This window comes from Chiloscyllium punctatum, chromosome 35 (genome assembly GCF_047496795.1).
Source record: "Chiloscyllium punctatum isolate Juve2018m chromosome 35, sChiPun1.3, whole genome shotgun sequence".
Lineage (NCBI taxonomy): Eukaryota > Metazoa > Chordata > Chondrichthyes > Orectolobiformes > Hemiscylliidae > Chiloscyllium > Chiloscyllium punctatum.
In genome coordinates, this window is record NC_092773.1 from 22,170,567 (window position 1) to 22,194,863 (window position 24,297).

Consider the following 24,297-nt stretch of genomic DNA (forward strand, 5'->3'; position numbering starts at 1 on the left):
CTTATTTTGGTTCCCCCCCCCACCCAAGTCAGTGCTGCTGATTGGCCCATGTACCCTCGTTCTGGAATGGGTCAAGTTTTGCCAGTCCATGAGGATGCCCCTGGGATTGCCCATCCCTGCCACGCTTTCCATCTCGGACCTTCCCTCGGTCGGGATCAACCCGGTGAAGTTTGCTTTTTTTTGTTGCTGGGAGAGGCGGCAGAGCGATCGAATCCTGCGTTCAGTCTCTGCCGCCTCTCCCCCACCCGCCCCCTCACCAGCTTCCTCCCTCTCCGGCGTGGGATCGGACTGTGCGCTAGATGACGTTCTCAAAGAGCTGCATCGAGTGCATAATGTTCTCGTCCTGAAAGGCAAAAGGCAGATGGGTAAATGGCACGGAGTACCGGGAACTGGCGGGGGAGAGGTTGGCACATCCGTCTGCCTTCAGCGCCCACCGTCTTGCATCTTGGCACCCCCCCCCCCAGCCTTGGCACCAATTTTAATTGGCACTTGTTGCCCTTCCCCCCAAGGGGGCATCACAACAAGTCACACGCCAGACCTAACAAATCTAAACTCAAAGGTTGGCGCGGGCTCGGAGGATGGCGGTGCCAGGGTTGGCTAACGAGCGAGAGGAATTCAATCTGAGCGGGCGCGATGGATGTGGGCAGGCAGACGGCAGAGGGAGGGAAGGTGCTTGGGATCCGGGAATCCTGTGTCGCTCTCCTTCTCGGCGAGAGCAAGGTCGGACCGGTGTGTTCCCAAATCAGGAAGGGGTCTCGTGGGCCGGGCGATGAGGCCATGCCACCCTTCGAGCAGGGATGGCAAGGAATGAATAGGGAGTGGGATATCATTGAGCGATCATTGGAGAACCACACTTGGATAACCGTTCGCAACTGAGGGCAATAAACTTAGGCCTTTGGGGGAAAGGGCAGTTGGGGATTTGCTGGAGGCTTTAACGGAGTGAGCATGGATGCAGAGGGCTGAATGGCCTCCTCCAGCACCACCTCAGGATTGCCGGAAGCGAAACGCGGACAGAATGGCCTCATCCCGAATGGGAAATGTCACCAACCTTCATGCAGTTCCGCAGGAATTCATCGATTGTCACAATGCCATCTTGATTCTCGTCCATTTTCTGGGGGTGGGGGGGGGGGGGGGGGGAGGTGGTGGGTGGGTGGAGGAGGAGGGAAGTGACAGTCAGTCTCCACATGGCATGCAGCATTTCGGAAAAGCCCACAGCGTCTTGTTCCCTTCAGAAGGCAACGCGCTCATGTACCAGCAGAGGGAGTCTACCCAGAATGGTGCAAGAGTGCGACCACTGAACAGGTTCGCGGAGTTATTACTGAGCAATGTTTCCCACTTCATCACACACTCACACACACACACTCACACTCTCCCTCACACACACTCACTCACACACACACACTCACACTCTCCCTCACACACACTCACTCACACACACACACTCACACTCTCCCTCACACACACTCACTCACACACACACACTCACACTCTCCCTCACACACACTCACTCACACACACACACTCACACACTCACTCACACACACACACTCACACACACACACTCACACTCTCCCTCACACACACTCACTCACACACACACACTCACACACTCCCTCACACACACTCACTCACACACACACACACTCCCTCACACACACTCACTCACACACACACACTCACACTCTCCCTCACACACACTCACTCACACACACACACTCACACACTCCCTCACACACACTCACTCACACACACACACTCACACACTCCCTCACACACACTCACTCACACACACACACTCACACTCTCCCTCACACACACTCACTCACACACACACTCACACTGTTCCCCTACCCCCCACACACACTCACACTCACACACACACACTCACACACTCCCTCACACACACTCACTCACACACACACTCACACACTCCCTCACACACACACACACACACACTCACACACTCCCTCACACACACTCACACACTCCCTCACACACACTCACTCACACACACACACTCACACTCTCCCTCACACACACTCACTCACACACACACACTCACACACTCCCTCACACACACTCACTCACACACACACACTCACACTCTCCCTCACACACACTCACTCACACACACACACACTCACACACTCCCTCACACACACTCACTCACACACACACACTCACACTCTCCCTCACACACACTCACTCACACACACACACACTCACACACTCCCTCACACACACTCACTCACACACACACACACACACTCCCTCACACACACACACTGTTCCCCTACCCCCCACACACACTCACACTCACACACACACACTCCCTCACACACACTCACTCACACACACACACTCACACTCTCCTTCACACACACTCACTCACACACACACACTCACACACTCCCTCACACACACTCACACACACACACACACACTCACACACTCCCTCACACACACTCACACACACACACACTCCCTCACACACACTCACTCACACACACACACTCACACTCTCCCTCACACACACTCACTCACACACACACACTCACACTCTCCCTCACACACACTCACTCACACACACACACTCACACACTCCCTCACACACACTCACACACACACACACTCACACACTCCCTCACACACACTCACTCACACACACACACTCACACTCTCCCTCACACACACTCACTCACACACACACAGTCACACACTCCCTCACACACACTCACTCACACACACACACTCACACTCTCCCTCACACACACTCACTCACACACACACACTCACACTGTTCCCCTACCCCCCACACACACTCACACTCACACACATACACTCACACACATACACTCACACACTCCCTCACACACACTCACTCACACACACACACTCACCCCCACACACACTCACACTCACACACACACACTCACACACTCCCTCACACACACTCACTCACACACACACACTCACCCTCACACACTCACTCACACACACACACTCACACACTCCCTCACACACACTCACTCACACACACACACTCACACTCTCCCTCACACACACTCACTCACACACACACACTCACACTGTTCCCCTACCCCCCACACACACTCACACTCACACACACACACTCACACTCTCCCTCACACACACACACACTCACACCGTTCCCCCACCCCCCACACACACTCACACTCTCACACTCACACACACACACTTACACTCTCCCTCACACACACACACTCACACCGTTCCCCCACCCCCCACACACACTCACACTCTCACACTCACACACATACACTCACACACTCCCTCACACACACTCACTCACACACACACACTCACACTCTCCCTCACACACACTCACTCACACACACACACACTCGCACCATTCCCCCACCCCCCACACACATACACTCTCACACTTACACACTCACAGACATACACATACACACACACACTCACACTGTTTCCCCCACATCCACCCCCACACACACGTACACTCTCACACGCACACAAACACACACACTCACACTCTCACACACAATCGCACTCACAGACACACACACTCACACTCACACACTCACGATCACACACACTCACAGACACATACTCATATTCTCACACCCACACTCACAGACACACACACAGTTACATGCACACGCTCACACTCTCACACACGCTCACACTTTCACACATGCTCACACTCACACACACTCACACTCTCACACACAATCGCACTCACAGACACACACACAGTCACAGACACACGCTCATATTCTCACACCCACACACACAGACACGCACACACTCTCACATGCACACACTCACTCACACACACACAAACACACACACACGCACTCACATTCACACACACCACTCACAGACACCCATACACACTCATGCTCACACACTCAAGACACCCACACACACACTCACAAATTCACAAACAACCACACACTCACACACTCTCACACGACACACTCACACACACACTCACAGACATACACATACCCACACACACACACACTCAGACACACACACGCACACACTCATACACTCATACTCTCACACGCACACACTCACACACACTCTCACACACACACACTCACACAAATATACACACACTCACATTCACACACACCACTCACAGACACCCACACACACTCATACTCACACACCCACACACACTCACTCTCACACACCTCACTCATTCATACTCACATACACAGACACCCACACGCTCACATTCACACCCACACTCACACTCAATCACACCAACAGACACCCACACACACTCACACGCACACTCAGGCACACACACACACACACAGACATCCACACACACTCACACATGCACAGACACTATTGACATCCTGGGGGTTACCGTCTCCAACTAGAGAGAATCTAACCATCGCCCCCTTGACGTTCAATGGTGTTACCATCACTGAGTCCCCCCAGTGTCAACATGCTGGGGGTTACCATTGACCAGAAACTGAACTGGACCAGCCCCATATAAACACAGCGGTTACAAGAGCAGCTCAGAGGCTGGGAATCCTGCAGCGAGTAACTCCCCTCCTGACTCCCCCCAAAACCTGTCTCCACCATTGACAAGGCCCAAGTCAGGAGGGGGTGAGGGAATACTCCCCACTTGCCCTGGATGGGGGAGCAGCTCCGAGAAGCTTGACCCCATCCAGGGACAAAGCGGCCCCCTGCTCGATTGTCCCCCACCCCCACAAACCCCCACTCCCTCCACCCCCCCGACGCTCAGTAACAGCAGTGGGTACCATCTACAAGACGCACTGCAGCAACTCCCCCAGGCTCCTCAGACAGCACCTTCCAAACCCCACGGCCACTTCCATCGGGAAGGACAAGGGGGAGCAGGTACATGGGAACACCACCCTCCTGCACGTTCCCCTCCGAGCCCCTCACCGTCCCGACTCGGAAATATATCGGCTGTTCCTTCAGGGTCAGAATCCTGGGCCTCCCTCCTCCCGAGGGCGCTGTGTGTGGGGGGGTCCCTACACCACACGGGACTGCAGTGGTTCAAGATGGCAGCTGTCCCCCACCTTCACAAGGGAGCGATTGGGGGGGAGCAGGGGGCAGTAAATGCTGGGGTCCAGCCAGCGACACCCACTATCTCCTAAATGAATCTATAAAATCCTTTAGCACTTCTCAACAGAGTTGTGGGCACAATAAACAGTGGGGCAAATTTTTCCAAACCTCTGATACCTGGAAGAAACTTTCGACATGTTCCATGGGTACGTCTTGGTGGAGAATGGGGTACGTGTACCTTCCCATCATGTCGTAGATGGACCGAACGATCGCCAGCATTTCCTGTCGGGAGAGCTGTTATTCTAGTGACGTTATCCCAGGAGTTGGCATGTCGCAAAGCATTGGAATTCACACACAGTCTGTTTAAAATGCCGGTTAACTCGGTTTTACTGGCTTAACTACCACCGCTCGCGGTCGTCCCAGTGCCCGATAACCTGCTGGATTAGCTATCCATGCCGGTTACTAGTCAGACATTAACCAGCGATCGAGCACCCATCACCAAGATCAGTGTGCAGACCCAATGTGAAATTGTGCTCCCTAATTCTTACCTCAAGGGGTGGGGGGGAACACTGTTAATCTTCCCAGCTTGTCACAGACCTCCTCCCTCCCCTCAGTATCTTAAATGTCTCAATTCGACCACCTCGCCTTTTTGAAAAATGACGTTAGTCCTAAGAACTATGTCAACTCCAGTTGACCCATACCCCTCCAAACCCTTCCTATTCATATACCCATCAAAATGCCTCTTAAATGTTGTCATTGTACCAGCCTCCACCACATCCTCTGACAGCTCATTCCATACACGTACCACCCTCTGTGTGAAAAGGTTGCCCCTTAGGTCTCTTTTATATCTTTCCCCTCTCACCCTAAACCTCTAGTTCTGGACTCCCCCACCCCAGGGAAAAGACCTTGTCTGTATATCCTATCCATGCCCCCCTCATGGTTTTATAAACCTCGATAAGGTCACCCCACAGCTCCAGCGATAACAGCCCCCAGCCTGTTCAGCCTCTCCCTGTAGCTCAAATCCTCCCAACATCCTTGTCAATCTTTTCTGGACCCTTTCAAGTTTCACAACATCCTTCCGATAGGAAGGAGACCGGAACTGAATGCGGTAATTCCCCAAAACCAGTCTCCTGTACAGCTGTAAGGTGACATCCAATGCTCAATACTCTGACCAATAAAGGAAAGCATACCAAACGCCTTCTTCACTATCCTATCTACCTGCGACTCCACTCTCAAGGAGCTATGAACCTGCACTCCAAAGTCTCTTTGCTCAGTTCCTGCCACCCCCAACCTGGAATCGGGCTGGGAAACTGGTCTTTTCTCACGGGTAACTGTTCATTTGCGGAATGTCCCCGCGACAAGTGCAGTGCTCCCGACCCGGGCCTAGTTTCACTCAGAAGCCTGACGGCTCTTTGCAGCTCAAGGATACCTCCTTGGTGATGTAGCCGTCTTTGTTGATGTCGTACAGATTGAACGCCCAGTTGAGTTTCTCGTGAATGGAGCCCCGCAGCAGCACCGATAGTCCCACCACGAAGTCCTGGGGGAGGAGAGCACAGTATGAGCAGAGGGAGGAGGGACATCCCGAAAACACCCCCGCTCGAAGTTCCCGTAAGCTCGTAATTCCGGATTCTTCTCCGACTCTCCCCCTGCACCACCTTGCCCAGTTCCATTCGCCGAGGAGAGGGAGAGGGAGAGAGAGAGAGAGAGAGATGGCCGATTGAGAAAATGGCGGAGGTGACTGGGTTGGGGGTGGGGTGCAAGCCAAAAGCGAGGGCTGCAGGTCGGACTTAGAAATGTCGTCTTTCCATCCGTCGGGGTTGAATATCGGTGTCCAACTCCGGCTCCCAGTTCTGCTTTTCCATCCTTTTCCGAGGTTTCGGCTGCGGAGAATTCCACAGGCTCCCCTCCCTCCCTCCGACTTCCCACTCTCTGGGTGAAGACATTTCTCCTCATCTCAGTCCGATCCTTACACCGTGACCTCCCTCCCCCCCCCCCCCCCCCCCCCAGTTCTGGACTTTCCCCCCAACCCTGGGTGACGGGGAACATCCTTTATCCTGTCTGCTCCCTGTCGGAATTCCGCAGTTTTCTATGAGACCACCTCCCCCCTCCCCAATTCTTCCTGGAGAATGAGATCCTCATCCCGACCTGGTCTCTCTCTCTCTCTCTCTCTCCGTCCATCAGGGATCAGTCGGATTGGGTTCGTTGCTAGAGCATTGAGGTTCCAAGGCGTGGGATTGGGTTAGACAAGTCCCGGAGAGGGATGGAGCCAGACGTAGATTGGCGCCAAGGTTTGAGGGTGTTGGCCCTCCTCCCCCTCCGCTTAACCCCCTCACCCCCACCCCCAGGACCCCTCCCCCAGCTCCTCACCTCGAAACGGATCGCCCCGTGTCTATCAGAATCGAAGGCGTTGAACAGGAAATGCGCGTACATTGTAGCATCTACAGCAAAGAATGGAAACTGTTACCTTCCCGCCAAAGATTACCCAAGTTGCGGACGGTTAGGGGCTCGGAGGGGAACTTGCAGGGGGGTTGGTGTTCCCATGTACCTGCTGCCCCTTGTCCTTCCCGATGGAAGTGGCCGTGGGGTTTGGAAGGTGCTGTCTGAGGAGCCTGGGGGAGTTGCTGCAGTGCGCCTTGTAGACGGTACCCACCGCTGTTACTGAGCGTTAGGGGGTGGAGGGAGTGGGGGTTTGTGGGGGTGGGGACAATCGAGCGGGGGGCTGCTCTGTCCCTGGATGGTGTCGAGCTTCTCCAGTGTTGTTGGAGCTGCCCCCCCCGCCCCCATCCAGGGCAAGTGGGGAGTGTTCCCTCACACCCTCCTGACTTGGGCCTTGTCGATGGTGGGACAGGCTTTGGGGGAGTCAGGAGGGGAGTTACTCGCTGCAGGATTCCCAGCCTCTGAGCTACTCTTGTAACCGCTGTGTTTATATGGGGCTGGTCCAGTACAGTTTCTGGTCAATGGTAACCCCCAGGATGTTGACAGTGGGGGGATTCAGTGATGGTAACACCATTGAACATCAAGGGGGTGATAGTTAGATTCTCTCTTGTTGGAGACGGTAACCCCCAGGATGTTGATAGTGGGGGGGAGGGGGGGAAATTCAGTGATGGTAATGCCATTGAATGTCAAGCGGGCGATGGTTAGATTCTCTCTTGTTGGAGACGGTCATAGCCTGGCACTTGTGTGGCACGAACGTTATTGTCACTGGTCAGCCCAAGCCTGGATATTGCCCAGATCTTGTTGGTTTTGAGCACGGACTGCTTCAGTACCTGAGGAGTCGCGAATGGTGCTGAACACTGTGCAATCATCGACGGACATCCCCACGTCTGACCTTGTGACGGAGGGAAGGTCATTGCTAAAGCAGCTGAAGACGGGGTGGGCCTAGGACCCTAGCCCGAGGGACTCCTGTGGAGATGTCCTGGAGCTGAGATGACTGAAGATGATGTGTGGTGCGGAGACATAGCATAAAATAGGGGCTTGCCTTTTCCCCGGGAGATTCAGGAGCAGACGGTGTACCGAATGTGACAGGACAGAGAGGGGCAGCTCTTCAGAAAGCAATGCAGGAGGCTCCATGATGAGAGTACAAGAGGCGACGTTGACCTGCTTGTTAGCGCCCCCAGCTGGAGTATGGTGTGGGCGCAAGGTGACAGGAGAGATGGGAACACCCTGGAGAGAGAGTGTAGAAGGGGACTGAATGACGGGCGGGGGGGGGGGAGGGGAAGGCTGGAGATTGGGCCCTATCCTGGAAACGTTAAGAGGACCAAAGCAGACGGGATTGGCCGCTGTGATTGTGCAGGACACAAAGCCTTCCCCCGAGAACAGGCCGGAGAGCGGGCTGGCGACGGGGGGCCAGGGACGGGGAGGCTGGGCACCCCGGGCGGCCATGTTGCTTCCACCGTCGGTTTGACCTCTTACCTCCCTGCGGGAAGAACTGGGAGTAAATGGTCTTGAAGGTTTTCTCGTCCACCATCCCGCTGGGACACTCCTGCGGAGGCAGAGGTCGGGGTTAGATCCTCGGAACCTTCCGGAAACGCAACTGCGACGTGAGGGGATGTCAGCTGTGATGTGAGCACCCCGCCAGCAAACCAAACTCTCGACTAGAACCCTCAACCACCAAAAGAAAGCCACAATCTGTCTACACCGGTGTCTGACGGGTGGCCCGGTGGTGTTAATTCAGAAACCCAGATTGTGTTCTCAGGGTTTCGATCTTGCATTTGGGCTGAAATTGCATTTAAAAATCTGGAAAGAAGCGTCCAATGACGGCATTTGACACAAACGATCCATCTGGTTTCAGTCTGGCCTACACGTGACTCCAGACCCATGTAATGAAGACGTGGGTGGATGTACCTCTAAGAGAGTCAAAAGCTAGCTGAACTACCTGACACCACCAAGTGTTCTGAACAAGATACAATTGAACCTTTCGGTCCAGCAACTAGTGTAGCTGGTTGCCTGGACACAAAAACAAATTCAAATTCGGCCAATCAGTTTAAATTATACCCCAGAAGGTACCAATCTCCAATCAAGTTTGAATTTAGTATATTAACAACATTAAAAATCAATCACACACTCCGATGCTTTAGAGTTATAAGACTGGGAAAGTGTGAATAGTTGGAGGAGAACTGCCAAGCCACACTGCCCGAAACATAGCTCTCTTAAAGGTACCTTTATCAGTCAATTACCTGAGAAACAGAAATCCCGACGAAGAAAACAAGAGAGAGGGAGAAAACACAAAGGGGAGATTCGACAGCTGCTTGGTTTTGAAATTTGCATTTCTCGTAAATCTTACTCGGGGAGGGGGATTTATCGGACTAGTTTTATAAAAGAGAAATTAAAAGATAGGTTGGAGGAAGGAGTTGTAACAGCTGTTAGTTAGTTATTCTTTGTTATACTTTCAGAAATAAAATTGTTATTTTTTACCTCAGCAAGTTCATCAGCCTCTCCAAATTTCACAGATTACCACACGGGATAAATCTTTTCTGTGTTGCTCGTTTAAATTAAGCAGGAGGAGGTTTACCCCGTATCATAACACCCATGTGCAGTTAACTCTTAAGGTGCCCTCTCTGGGGCAATTAGGGATGGGCAATACAGTGCCGGGCAATACAATGCCAGTGATAAAAGAATCAAAATTGATTGCTGGAGTGGTGGGGGACAATGTTGAATGACCCTCTCAAATTTGTTCCTAATCTCCAGCATTATAGAGTCATAGCGACGTACACCACAGAACCAGACCCTTCAGTCCAACCTGTCCATGCTGACCCAGATATCCCAACCCAATCTAGTCCCACCTGCCAGCACCCGGCCCATATCCCTCCAAACCCTTCCTAGTCATATACCCATCTAAATGCCTCTTAAATGTTGTAATTGTACCAGCCTCCACCACATCCTCTGGCAGCTCATTCCATACACGTACCACCCTCTGTGTGAAAAAGTTGCCCCTTCGGTCTCTTTTATATCTTTCCCCTCTCACCCTAAACCTATGCCCCTCTAGTTCTGGACTCCCCAACCCCAGGGAAAAGACCTTGTCTATTTATCCTATCCATGCCCTTCATAATTTTGTAAACCTCTATAAGGTCACCCCTCAGCCTCCGACGCTCCAGGGAAAACAGCCCCAGCCTATTCAGCCTCTCCCTGTAGCTCAAATCCTCCAACCCTGGCAACATCCTTGTAAATCTTTTCTGAACCTTTTCAGGTTTTACAACATCTTTCCGATAGGAAGGAGACCAGAATTGCACGCAATATTCCAACAGTGGCCTAACCAATGTCCTGTCCAGCCGCAACATGACCTCCCAACTCCTGTACTCAATACTCTGACCAATAAAGGAAAGCATACCAAACACCTTCTTCACTATCCTGTCTACCGGTGACTCAACTTTCAAGGAGCTATGAACCTGCACTCCAAGGTCTCTTTGTTCAGCAACACTCCCCAGGACCTTACCATTAAGTGGATAAGTCCTGCTGAGATTTGCCTTTCCCACAATGCCGCACCTCGCATTGATGGACAGTCTCTCGTTTTAACGCCTTCCCTCCCCGTCCCCCGGGGATCCTATCTTACCACCGGGCGCACGCACACACAGCTCAGATCGATATTACGGCCATCTCACGTACGTTCTTGAACCCCCGGTAGAGAAACTGGAGTTCCTTCTTTGAGAATTTGGTCTGCGCCTGGAGCGCGGCGAGTCCTTCGGGCTGGTGTCTCCCTGAGGAGAGCTCATCGTCCAGTTCGGTGCTGTCTGTGGGGACAGAGGGGTGAGTCTCGCTCTGCAAACACCCCCTCCCACCCCCCCCCCCCCCCACCCCAGGTTGCTGCTTAAGCCCCACCCGCCCCAACCAGCCCACTGTTCAATTCGGGAGCACCACGCACCACTCGTTCCCAATTCCTGTCGGCAGTTAGGGCTGTGTTCCAGCTCAGCCCAGCTCTTTTCCCACCCAACTGAAAGTGCTGGAGAAATTCCAAGTGCATAGTAAGCGACCGAGAAGAGAGAGAGAGAGAGAGAGACAGATGTGCTGCCTGATATTCTGTCCCCTCATGTTCCTCCCTCTCAAGTGGGTGGGATTTGTGCCAAACCTCATCTTCCACCTCTCTGAGCACCCTTCCGACCCAAATCCATCATTTACAGTCACACAGCTTGGCATCAACCCCTCCACACCGACCAGACATACCGAAACTGAACTGGTCTCATTTACAGTCAGAGAGATGTACAGCACAGAAAACATTTGGTCCAACCCGTCCATGCTGACCCAGATATCCCAACCCAATCTAGTCCCACCTGTCAGCACCCGGCCCATATCCCTCCAAACCCTTCCTATTCATATACCCATCCAAATGCCTCTTAAATGTTGCAATTGTACCAGCCTCCACCACTTCCTCTGGCAGCTCATTCCATACACGTACCACCCTCTGTGTGAAAAAGTTGCCCCTTAGGTCTCTTTTATATCTTTCCCCTCTCACCCTAAACCTATGCCCCTCTAGTTCTGGACTCACCCATCCAGGGAAAAGACCTTGTCTATTATCCTATCCATGCCCCTCATAATTTATAAACCTCTATAAGGTCACCCCTCAGCCTCCGACGCTCAGGGAAAACAGCCCCAGCCTGTTCAGCCTTTCCCTGTAGCTCAAACCCTCCAACATCCTTGTCAATCTTTCTGAACCCTTTCAAGTTTCACAACATCTTTCCGATAGGAAAGAGACCAGAATTGCACGCAATATTCCAACAGTGGCCTAACCAATGTCCTGTACAGCCGCAACATGACCTCAAAACTCCTGTACTCAATACTCTGACCAATAAAGGAAAGCATACCAAACGCCTTCTTCACTATCCTATCTACCTGCGACTCCACTTTCAAGGAGCTATGAACCTGCGCTCCAAGGTCTCTTTGTTCAGCAACACTCTCTAGGACCTTACCATTAAGTGTATAAGTCCTGCTAAGATTTGCTTTCCCAAAATGCAGCACCTCGCATTTATCTGAATGAAACTCCATCTGCCACTTCTCAGCCCATTGCCCATCTGGTCCAGATCCTGTTGTAATCTGAGGTAACCCTCTTCGCTGTCCACTACACTCCGATTTTGGTGTCATCTGTCTCTCTCACTCTCACTCTCTCTCACACTCGCTGTCACTCTCTCACTTTCATTCTCTCTCACTCTCACTTTCTCTCACACTCTATCTCTAACTCTATCTCTCACTCCCACTCTCTCACTCACTCTCTTTGTCTCTCACTCTCACCCCCTCTCTCCACTAAAACTGCCTGACAAGCTGTGTTTTGATTTCCCCTTGTCCTGTCCCCCTTCCAGAGGTTTGTGTGGAGATTCCTGGTCCTGTCAGTCCAGGAGATCAAAACACAGTGCTCCCCATCGAAAGGGATTACATCTCCAGAAGGGATGGGGTCACCACAGATCCAAGGAAAAGTACAGAGTGCTGAGAAAGAGAGAGAGAAAGAGAGAGAGGAACGCACTGGAGAGAGAGAGACAGACAGACAGACAGACATGAGAGAGAGAGAGAAAAACGCACTGGAAAGAGAGAGACAAGAGGGGGGCGGAAGAGAGAGAGAGAGACAGGAGAGAGAGAGAGAAAGAGACAGGAGAGAGAGGGAGGAGAGAGAGAGAGTGAGAGTAAGAGAGAGAGTGAGAGAGAGAGTGAGAGAGAGAGTGAGAGAGAGAGTGGAGTGAGAGAGAGTGGGAGTGAGAGTGAGAGACAGAATGTGAGAGAGAGTGAGAGAGAGAGTGTGAGAGAGAGAGTGAGAGAGATTGAGAGAGTGAGAGAGAGAGTGGGAGCGAGAGTGGGAGCGAGAGTGGGAGTGAAGAGTGGAGTGGGAATGAGAGTGGAGAGAGAGTGAGAGTGAGAGAGAGTGAGAGAGAGAGAGTGAGAGGGAGAGTGGGAGTGAGAGTGGAGTGGGAATGAGAGCGAGAGAGAGTTTGAGAGTGGGAGTGAGAGTAAGAGTGAGAGAGAGTGAGAGAGAGACTGGAGTGGGAGTGGAGTGAGAGTGAGAGAGAGAGTGAGAGTGAGAGAGAGAGTGAGAGTGAAGTGAGAGTGAGAGAGAGTGGGAGTGAGAATGATTGAGAGAGAGAGAGAGTGAGAGAGAGAGAGAGAGAGAGTGGGAGTGAGAGAGAGAGAGAGAATGGGAATGAGAGTGAGAATGAGAGGGATTGAGAGAGAGCAGAGTTCCCGTTTTTGGTCGGACGATCCTTCTTCAGCGTTGATATAACCAGTCGAGTGAGGTTTTAAAATCAGAAGGGGGATCCTCAGGTGAAGTAATAACATTGATACAGATCTCTAGTCCACAGTCACTCGCAAGATTGGATTGCAAAAGAAATTCACTCCTCTGAGTTCAGAAGGTGCTGTCGGAGGATTTTTGGTGAATTTCTGCAGAACACTGCTGAGCGGCATCTATGCCAGTCACAGTGGGCAGCTTTTTGCCCCCCCCGGTGGCATCGAGCTTCTTGAGTGTTGTCGGAGCAGCCCCCACCTACCCCCAAAATTCCATCCCGCACGCCTGACTTGCCGATTGTGGGACAGGCTTTGGGGAGTCAGGAGGGGCTGGGTTCCTCGCTGCAGGATTCCCAGTCTCTGACCCTGCTCAGGACAGAGTGTGGTGGGTTAAGATCCTGACAGCATATAGAGAGAGAGGGATAGAGAGAGAGAGAGAAGAGAGAGAGAGAGAGAGAGAGAGAGAGAGAGACAGGAGAGAGAGAGAGAGAGAGAGAGAGAGACAGGAGAGAGAGAGAGAGAGAGAGAGATATATAGAAATAGAAATAGAGAGAGAGAGGGAGAGATAGAGAGACAGAGAGAGATAGAGAGACAGAGAGAGGGAGAGAGAGAGAGAGCATGCTGGCCAACAGAAGACAGAGAAAGAATTGGGTACAAAGTAGTCTTTGAGTCGGAGATTTTCCTGCGAACTCAGACATTTCTGTTTGCGTCCTGTGTTGTCACCCAGAATAGAACGCAGACCACAAGAGATATCTCAACCACCAGCATGGTCGATAACCACGGCTGGAAATACCTTCTCAGGCCTGAGCTCTCTGAATGACGTACTCAGTTGGCAGGGAAGCAGAGTGCCAGGTGCACAGTGGGCATCTGACACTCCCCCAACAATAGCCAGACAGACCTTGGGCATGAGAGAGCCTGGGCACTTGCCCATGAGGGTACAGGGGAGTGAGAAAATGCTGCTCTGTGTGTGTGTGTGTGTGTCTGTCTGTGTGTCTGTCTGTGTGTCTGTGTCTCTGTGTGCATGTGTGTGTGTGTCTGAGTGTGTGTCTGAGTGTGTGTGCGTGTCAGTGAGTGGGGGGATATACCCCATTGAGAGAGAGTGAGTGGGGAGACATACCCCATTGAGTGTCAGTGAGTGGGGGATATACCCCATTGAGAGAGAGTGAGTGGGGGGATATACCCCATTGAGTATCAGTGAGTGGGGGGATATACCCCATTGAGAGACAGTGAGTGGGGGATATACCCCATTTAGAGTCACTGAGTGGGGAGATATACCCCATTGAGTGTCAGTGAGTGGGGGGATATACCCCATTGAGAGTCAGTGAGTGGGGGGATATACCCCATTGAGAGTCAGTGAGTGGGGGGATATACCACATTGAGAGACAGTGAGTGGGGGATATACCCCATTTAGAGTCACTGAGTGGGGAGATATACCCCATTGAGTGTCAGTGAGTGGGGGGATAGACCCCATTGTGAGACAGTGAGTGGGGAGATATACCCCATTGAGAGACAGTGAGTGGGGGATATACCCCATTGAGAGACAGTGAGTGGGGGATATACCCCATTGACAGTCAGTAGGTGGGGGATATACACCATTGAGAGACAGTGAGTGGGGGGATATACCCCATTGAGAGAGAGTGAGTGGGGAGACATACCCCATTGATTGTCAGTGAGTGGGGGGATATACCCCATTGAGTATCAGTGAGTGGGGGGGATATAAGTCATTGAGAGTCAGTGAGTGGGGGGATAGACCCCATTGTGAGACAGTGAGTGGGGGGATAGACCCCATTGTGAGACAGTGAGTGGGGAGATATACCCCATTGAGAGAGAGTGAGTGGGGGGATATACCCCATTGAGAGACAGTGAGTGGGGAGATATACCCCATTGAGAGAGAGTGAGTGGGGGATATACCCCATTGAGAGTCAGTGAGTGGGGATATACCCCATTGAGAGTCAGTGAGTGGGGGGATATACCCCATTGAGTGTCAGTTAGTGGGGGATATACCCCATTGAGAGTCAGTGAGTGGCGGGATATACCCCATTGAGTGTCAGAGAGTGGGGGACGTACCCCATTGTGAGACAGTAAGTGGGGAGATATAGCCCTTTGAGTGCCAGTGTGTGGGGGATATACCCCCATTGAGTGTCAGTGAGTGAGGGGATATATCCCATGGAAAGTCAGTGAGTGGGGGATGTACCTCATTGAGTGTCAGTGAGTGGGGGATATAACCCATTGAGAGTCAGGGCATGGGGGGGACATACCCCATTGAGACTCAGTTGAGTGGGGGGATATACTCCATTGGGAGACAATGAGTAGGGAGGATATACCCCATTGAGAGTCAGTGAGTGGGGGCATATACCCCATTGAGAGTCAGTGAGTGGGGGGATATACCCCATTGAGAGTCAGTGAGTGGGGGCATATACCCCATTGAGAGTCAGTGAGTGGGGGGATATACCCCATTGAGAGTCAGTGAGTGGGGGCATATACCCCATTGAGAGTCAGTGAGTGTGGGATATACCCCATTGAGAGACTTTGAGAGAGGGATGTACCCCATTGAGAGTCAGTGAGTGGGGGGGAGATATACCCCATTGAGTGTTAGTGAGTGGGGGGATATACCCCATTGAGTGTCAGTTTGTGGGGGATATACCCCATTGAGTGTTAGTTATTGGGGGATATACCCCACTGAGAGTCAGTGAGTGGGGGGATATACCCCACTGAGAGTCAGTGAGTGGGGGGATATACCCCATTGAGAGTCAGTGAGTGGGGGGATATACCCCATTGAGTGTCAGTTTGTGGGCGATATACCCCATTGAGTGTCAGTTAGTGGGGGATATACCCCATTGAGAGAGAGTGAGTGGGGGGGATATACCCCATTAAGAGCCAGTGAGTGGGTTATATACTGCATTGAGTGTCAGTGAGTGGGGGATGTAACCCCATTGAGTGTCAGTGAGTGGGGGATGTAACCCCATTGAGTGTCAGTGAGTGGGGGATGTAACCCCATTGAGAGTCAGTGTGCTGGGGGATATACCCCTTTGAGTGTTAGTGAGTGGGGGATATACCCCATTGAGTGTCAGTGAGTGGGGGATATACTCCATTGAGAGTCAGTGAGTGGGGGATATACTGCATTGAGAGTCAGTGAGTGGGGGGATATACCGCATCGAGAGTCAGTGAGTGGGGGGATATACCCCATGGAGAGACTGTGAGAGAGGGATGTACCCCATTGAGAGTCAGTGAGTGGGGGGGAGATATACCCCATTGAGTATTAGTGAGTGGGGAGATATACCCCATTGAGTGTTAGTGAGTGGGGGATATACCCCACTGAGAGTCATTGAGTGGGTGGATATACCCCATTAAGTGTCAGTGAATGGGAGATATGCCCTATTGAGTGTCAGTGAGTGGGGGATATACCCCATTGAGAGACAGTAAGTGGGGGGATATTCTCCATTGAGAGTCAGTGAGTGGGGGGATATATCCCATGGAAAGTCAGTGAGTGGGGGATGTACCTCATTGAGTGTCAGTGAGTGGGGGATATACCCCATTGAGAGTCAGGGCATGGGGGGATATACCCCATTGAGACTCAGTGAGTGGGGGGATATACTCCATTGGGAGACAGTGAGTGGGGGATATACCCCATTGAGAGTCAGTGAGTGGGGGATATACCCCATTGAGAGTCAGTGAGTGGGGGATGTACCCCATTGAGAGTCAGTGAGTGGGGGGATGCACCCCATTGAGGGAGAGTGAGTGGGGGGATGTACCCCATTGAGAGTCAGTGAGTGGGGAGATATACCCCATTGAGAGACAGTGAGTGGGGGGATATACCCCATTGAGAGACAGTGAGTGGGGGGATATACCTCATTGAGAGTCAGTGAGTGGGGGGATATACCCCATTGAGAGTCAGTGAGTGGGGGGATATACCCCATTGAGAGTCAGTGAGTGGGGGATATACCCAATTGAGAGTCAGTGAGTGGGGGGATATACCCCATTGAGAGACAGTGAGTGGGGGGATATACCTCATTGAGAGTCAGTGAGTGGGGGGATAGACCCCATTGAGAGACAGAGAGTGGGGGATATACCCCATTGAGAGTCAGTGAGTGGGGGATATACCCCATTGAGAGTCAGTGAGTGGGGGATATACCCCATTGAGAGTCAGTGAGTGGGGGGATGTACCCCATTGAGAGTCAGTGACGGGGGGGATATACCCCATTGAGAGTCAGTGAGTGGGGGATATACCCCATTGAGAGTCAGTGAGTGGGGGGATGTACCCCATTGAGAGACTGTGAGTGGGGGGATATACCTCATTGAGAGACAGTGAGTGGGGGATATACCCCATTGAGAGACAGTGAGTGGGGGGATATAACCCACTGAGAGTCAGTGAGTGGGGGGATAGACCCCATTGAGAGACAGTGAGTGGGGGGATATACCCCATTGAGAGACAGTGAGTGGGGGCATATACCCCATTGAGAGACAGTGAGTGGGGGGATATACCCCATTGAGAGACAGTGAGTGGGGGGATATAACCCACTGAGAGTCAGTGAGTGGGGGGATAGACCCCATTGAGAGACAGTGAGTGGGGGGATAGCCCCCATTGAGAGACAGTGAGTGGGGGCATATACCCCATTGAGAGACAGTGAGTGGGGGCATATACCCCATTGAGAGTCAGTGAGTGGGGGGATATAACCCACTGAGAGTCAGTGAGTGGGGGGATATACCCCACTGAGAGTCAGTGAGTGGGGGGATATACCCCATTGAGTGTTAGTGAGTGTGATAAATATACCGCATTGAGAGACAGTGAGTGGGTGGGTATACCTCATTGTTTGTCAGTGAGTGGGGGGGATATACCGCATTGAGTGACTGTGAGTGGGGGATGTAACCCCATTGAGTGTCAGTGAGCGGGGGGATATACCCCTTTGAGTGTTAGTGAGTGGGAGGATCTAGCCCATTGAGAGTCATTGAGTGGGGCATATACCCCATTGAGAGTCAGTGAGTGGGGGACATATCCCATTGAGAGTCAGTGAGTGGGGGGATATAACCCACTGAGAGTCAGTGAGTGGGGGGATATACCCCATTGAGAGACAGTGAGTGGGGGGATATACTCCATTGACAGTGAGTGGGGGATATACCCCATTGAGAGACAGTGAGTGGGGGGATATACCCCATTGAGAGACAGTGAGTGGGGGGATATACCTCATTGAGAGTCAGTGAGTGGGGGATATACCCCATTGAGAGACAGTGAGTGGGGGACATATGCCATTGAGTGTCAGTGAATGACGGTTTTTACCCCATTGAGAGTCAGTGAGTGGGGGGATATACCCCATTGAGAGACAGTAAGTGGGGGTATATTCTCCATTGAGATTCAGTGAGTGGGGGGATATATCCCATGGAAAGTCAGTGAGTGGGGGATGTACCTCATTGAGTGTCAGTGAGTGGGGGATATACCCCATTGAGAGTCAGGGCATGGGGGGATATACCCCATTGAGACTCAGTGAGTGGGGGGATATACTCCATTGTGAGACAGTGAGTGGGGGATATACCCCATTGAGAGTCAGGGCATGGGGGGATATACCCCATTGAGTGTCAGTGTGTGGGGGGATATACCCCATTGAGAGTCAGTGAGTGGGGGATATACCCTATTGAGTCAGTGCATGGGGGATATACCCCATTGAGAGTCTGTGGGGGGGATATACCTAATTAAGAGTCAGTGAGTGGGGGATATACCCCACTGAGAGTCAGTGATTTTTGGGGGGGATATACCCCACTGAGAGTCAGTGATTTTTGGGGGGGATATACCCCATTAAGAGTCAGTGAGTGGGGGAGGTTTTCCCCATCGAGAGACTGTGAGTGGGGGGATATACTCCATTGGGTGTTACTGAGTAGGGGATATACCCCATTGAGAGTCTGTGAGTGGGGGATATACCCTATTGAGAATCAGTGAGTGGTGGGATTGACCCCATTGAGTGTCAGTGAGTGGGGGCGAAATACCCCATTGAGTGTCAGTGAGTGGGGGATATACCCCATTGAGTGTCATTGAGTGGGGGATATACCCCATTGAGTGTCATTGAGTGGGGGATGTACCCTGTTGAGAGTCAGTGAGTGGGGGATATACCCCATTGAGAGTCAGTGAGTGGGGGATAAAGCCCATTGATTGTCAGTGAGTGGGGTGATATACCCCATTGTGTGTCAATGAGTGGGGGGATATTCCCCATTGTGAGTCAGTGAGTGGGGGATATACCCCGTTGTGAGTCAGTGAGTGGGGGATTTACCCCATTGAGTGTTTGTGAGTGGGGGATAAACCCCATTGAGTGTCAGTTAGTGGGGGATAAAGCCCATTGAGAGACTGTGAGGGGGGATATACCCCATTGTGCATTAGTGACTGGGGGATATCACCCATTGAGTGTTAGTAACTGGGGGATATACATCATTGAGAGCCAGTGAGTGGGGGGATTTACCCCATTGAGAGTCAGTGAGTGGGGGGATTTACCCCATTGAGCGTTAGTGAGTCGGTGGATATACCCCATTGAGAGACAGTTAGTGGGGGATATACCCCATTGAGAGACAGTGAGTGGGGGATAAAGCCCATTGAGAGACTGTGAGGGGGGATATACCCCATTGTGCGTTAGTGACTGGGGGATATTACCCATTGAGTGTTAGTAACTGGGGGATATACATCATTGAGAGTCAGTGAGTGGGGGGATTTACCCCATTGAGCGTTAGTGAGTCGGTGGATATACCCCATTGAGAGACAGTTAGTGGGGGATATACCCAATTGAGAGACAGTGAGTGGGGAATAAAGCCCATTGAGAGACTGTGAGGGGGGATATACCCCATTGTGCGTTAGTGACTGGGGGATATCACCCATTGAGTGTTAGTAACTGGGGGATATACATCATTGAGAGTCAGTGAGTGGGGGGATTTACCCCATTGAGCGTTAGTGAGTCGGTGGATACATCCCATTGAGAGACAGTTAGTGGGGGATATACCCCATTGAGAGACAGTGAGTGGGGGGATAGACCCAATTGAGAGACAGTGAGTGGGGGGATATACCTCATTGAGAGTCAGTGAGTGGGGGATATACCCCATTGAGAGACAGTGAGTGGGGGATATACCCCATTGAGAGACAGTGAGTGGGGGGATATATCCCATTGAGAGACAGTGAGTGGGGGGATATACCCCATTGAGAGACAGTGAGTGGGGGTATATACCCCATTGAGAGTCAGTGAGTGGGGGGATATACCTCATTGAGAGTCAGTGAGTGGGGGGATATACCCCATTGAGAGACAGTGAGTGGGGGGATATACCCCATTGAGAGACAGTGAGTGGGGAATAAAGCCCATTGAGAGACTGTGAGGGGGGATATACCCCATTGTGCGTTAGTGATTGGGGGATATCACCCATTGAGTGTTAGTAACTGGGGGATATACATCATTGAGAGTCAGTGAGTGGGGGGATTTACCCCATTGAGCGTTAGTGAGTCGGTGGATACATCCCATTGAGAGACAGTTAGTGGGGGATATACCCCATTGAGAGACAGTGAGTGGGGGGATAGACCCAATTGAGAGACAGTGAGTGGGGGGATATACCTCATTGAGAGTCAGTGAGTGGGGGATATACCCCATTGAGAGACAGTGAGTGGGGGATATACCCCATTGAGAGACAGTGAGTGGGGGGATATATCCCATTGAGAGACAGTGAGTGGGGGGATATACCCCATTGAGAGACAGTGAGTGGGGGTATATACCCCATTGAGAGTCAGTGAGTGGGGGGATATACCTCATTGAGAGTCAGTGAGTGGGGGGATATACCCCATTGAGAGACAGTGAGTGGGGGGATATACCCCATTGAGAGACAGTGAGTGGGGGATATACCCCATTGAGAGACAGTGAGTGGGGGGATATACCCCATTGAGAGACAGTGAGTGGGGGGATATACCTCATTGAGAGTCAGTGAGTGGGGGGATATACCCCATTGAGAGACAGTGAGTGGGGGGATATACCCCATTGAGAGACAGTGAGTGGGGGATATACCCCATTGAGAGACAGTGAGTGGGGGGATATACCCCATTGAGAGACAGTGAGTGGGGGGATATACCCCATTGAGAGACAGTGAGTGGGGGGATATACCCCATTGAGAGACAGTGAGTGGGGGGATAGACCCCATTGAGAGACAGTGAGTGGGGGGATAGACCCCATTGAGAGACAGTGAGTGGGGGGATAGACCCCATTGAGAGACAGTGAGTGGGGGGATATACCCCATTGAGAGACAGTGTGTGGGGGGATAGACCCCATTGAGAGACAGTGAGTGGGGGGATAGACCCCCTTGCCCAGTTGTGAGTTGGGTAATGTTTTGGGATCTTTGTTCCGACTGTGTTTGCCAGTTTGCATTTGCATCATTGCCCCTCCCAGGTTTTTTGGACAGATCCCTTGCCTCCCGACACAACTTCCACCCCCACACACTCCCCCGTCAACCCCAGCTCCCCCCCAACCCAAAACCACCCACCCTTCCCCCACTTTGACCCTGTCCCCTTGCTTCAGCCTAACAGTCGCTGTGGTAATGCTAAATCCCCCTCCTGTGCCAGGCTATTCCCAAACCTCAGCTCGGAGAGATACAGAGGGAGAGAGAGAGAGAGAGAGAGGGGGGGTTGGAGAGGGAGAGAGAGGGGGGGTGGGGGGTAGAGGGAGAGTGAGAGAGAAAAAGAGACAGCGCCAGAGGTAAGGAAAAGATTGAGAGGCAGAGAGAGGGAGAAAGAACGAGAGAGTGACTGATCAAGAGTGTGTGTGTCTGTGTGTGTTTGTGTGTCTGAGAGAGAGAGAGAGAGAGAGAGAGACAGAGACAGAGACAGAGAGAGAATGACAGATAGAGAGGGACAGAGAGAGAAAAGAGACAGACAGACAGACAGAGAGAGGGATATAGAGCAGGGAGGCAGAGAGAGAGAGAGAGAGAGAGAGATACACACACACACACACACAGAAAGGGTGAGAGGGGGACAGACACAGAATGAGTGAGACAAAGGGAAAGAGAAAGATAGACTGACAGAGAAAGTGTACGAGAGAGAGAGAAAAAGAAAGTGAGAGAGAGGTAAAGGCAGAGAGAGAGACACACACACACAAAGAGAGGGCAAGAGAGAGAGAGATAGGTGAGAGAGAGGGAGAGAAAGAGATAAACAGAGAGAGAGAGACACTCAGAGAGAGACAGAAAGGGAGAGATTTAGAGTAACAGAGGCAGATAGAGAGAAAAAGAAAGAGAGAAGGGGGTGAGGGGGGGGAGTGAAAGAGACAGAAAGAGAGGAGAGTGAGAGTGAGAAAGAGAGAGAGAGAAAGAGAAAGAGAAAGAGAGAAGGGGGGTAGAGAGAAAAAGAGAGAGAGAGAGAGAAAGAGAAAGAGAGAGAGAGGGAGAGAGACAGAGAGAGACAGAAAGAGAGGAGAGTGAGAGTGAGAGTGAGAAAGAGAGAGAGAGAAAGAGAAAGAGAAAGAGAGAGGAGGGGTAGAGAGAAAAAGAGAGAGAGAGAGAAAGAGAAAGAGAGAGAGAGAGAGGGAGAGAGACAGAGAGAGACAGACAGGACTGCCATTGGGATCCCAGCAGTTTCCCCTTTGCCCGGCTGGTGCTGTCTCTCCCTCAGTGCCTCCTCCCTCCTCCCTCCTCCCGGTGCCTGTGTACCTTCCCTCGACATAGGCTCCAGGATGCCGAACTGTTTGAGCACTCCGATAAACAGCACGATCACCACAGCCACCGCGATCAACTCCATCGCCCCAGTGCAGGGGCTCCCTCTCGGAGCGACGGGAGTTCCCTGCCTCGTGTTCCCCGGGGAAGAGCCTGGCGCGGGTGAGGACAGCAGCGTGCCGAGTCTTCCAGCTATGGGAGGGAGGGAGCGACGGAGGGAGGGAGGGAGGGAGCGAGGGAGTGTGGTTATAGATTGCTGAGCGTGTGCCGTTTGAGAGGATGTGTATTGATTTTCGTAATGGACCCAGAGCGACGCCAAGTGTACCTTCGTGCTGAGGTTTAGCTCAGCTCCTGGGGACTGCTCCCGCAGGCCCGCAAACACACAGAAACCCTGCTCCCTTCAGGCACACACTGACTGTACCCACACTCCCTCCCCTGTGCTTTCGTATGCACTCAGCGGGCCCAGGCACTGGGGACTGTCTCACTGCAACCTGATCTACCCGCCTGACAAACAGGGCAGCTGACCCGGCCGCTCAGCAACACAGGCATCGGCGCAGACACAGGCAGAAAGCAAACCGGCACCTGCACACGCACAGTCACACTCACACAAATGCACACCCCACAAACGTTTGCCTGTGCACACACTGTCACTCTCTCACGCACACTCAAACACACACACACACAATCACATGTGCATGTTGAGTCATTCACAGAAACAACCACAAACATTTGCCTGTACATACACACATTTGCCCCCCCCCCACACACACACAGAGTCATTCATACAGACATTTGCCTGACACACACGTATACACACACACATTTGCCTGTACATACACAGACAAACGCCCACCCACAAACATTTGCCTGCACACACACACACACACA

The 24,297-nt window shown here is 52.2% G+C and overlaps 1 protein-coding gene across 1 annotated transcript; it reads right to left on the reverse strand.

Moving 5' to 3' along the window:
- Positions 1-255: 255 nt before the first annotated feature.
- Positions 256-23,494, reverse strand: LOC140459776 (calsenilin-like). The gene is made up of 8 exons (XM_072554295.1): positions 23,407-23,494; positions 11,161-11,285; positions 8,971-9,040; positions 7,426-7,496; positions 6,488-6,595; positions 5,236-5,340; positions 1,049-1,111; positions 256-343 (listed from the first exon to the last, which is right to left on the reverse strand). Exons 1-8 carry the CDS (start codon positions 23,492-23,494, stop codon positions 296-298), a joined length of 678 nt encoding a protein of 225 aa, XP_072410396.1. The 3' UTR covers positions 256-295.
- Positions 23,495-24,297: the final 803 nt, after the last annotated feature.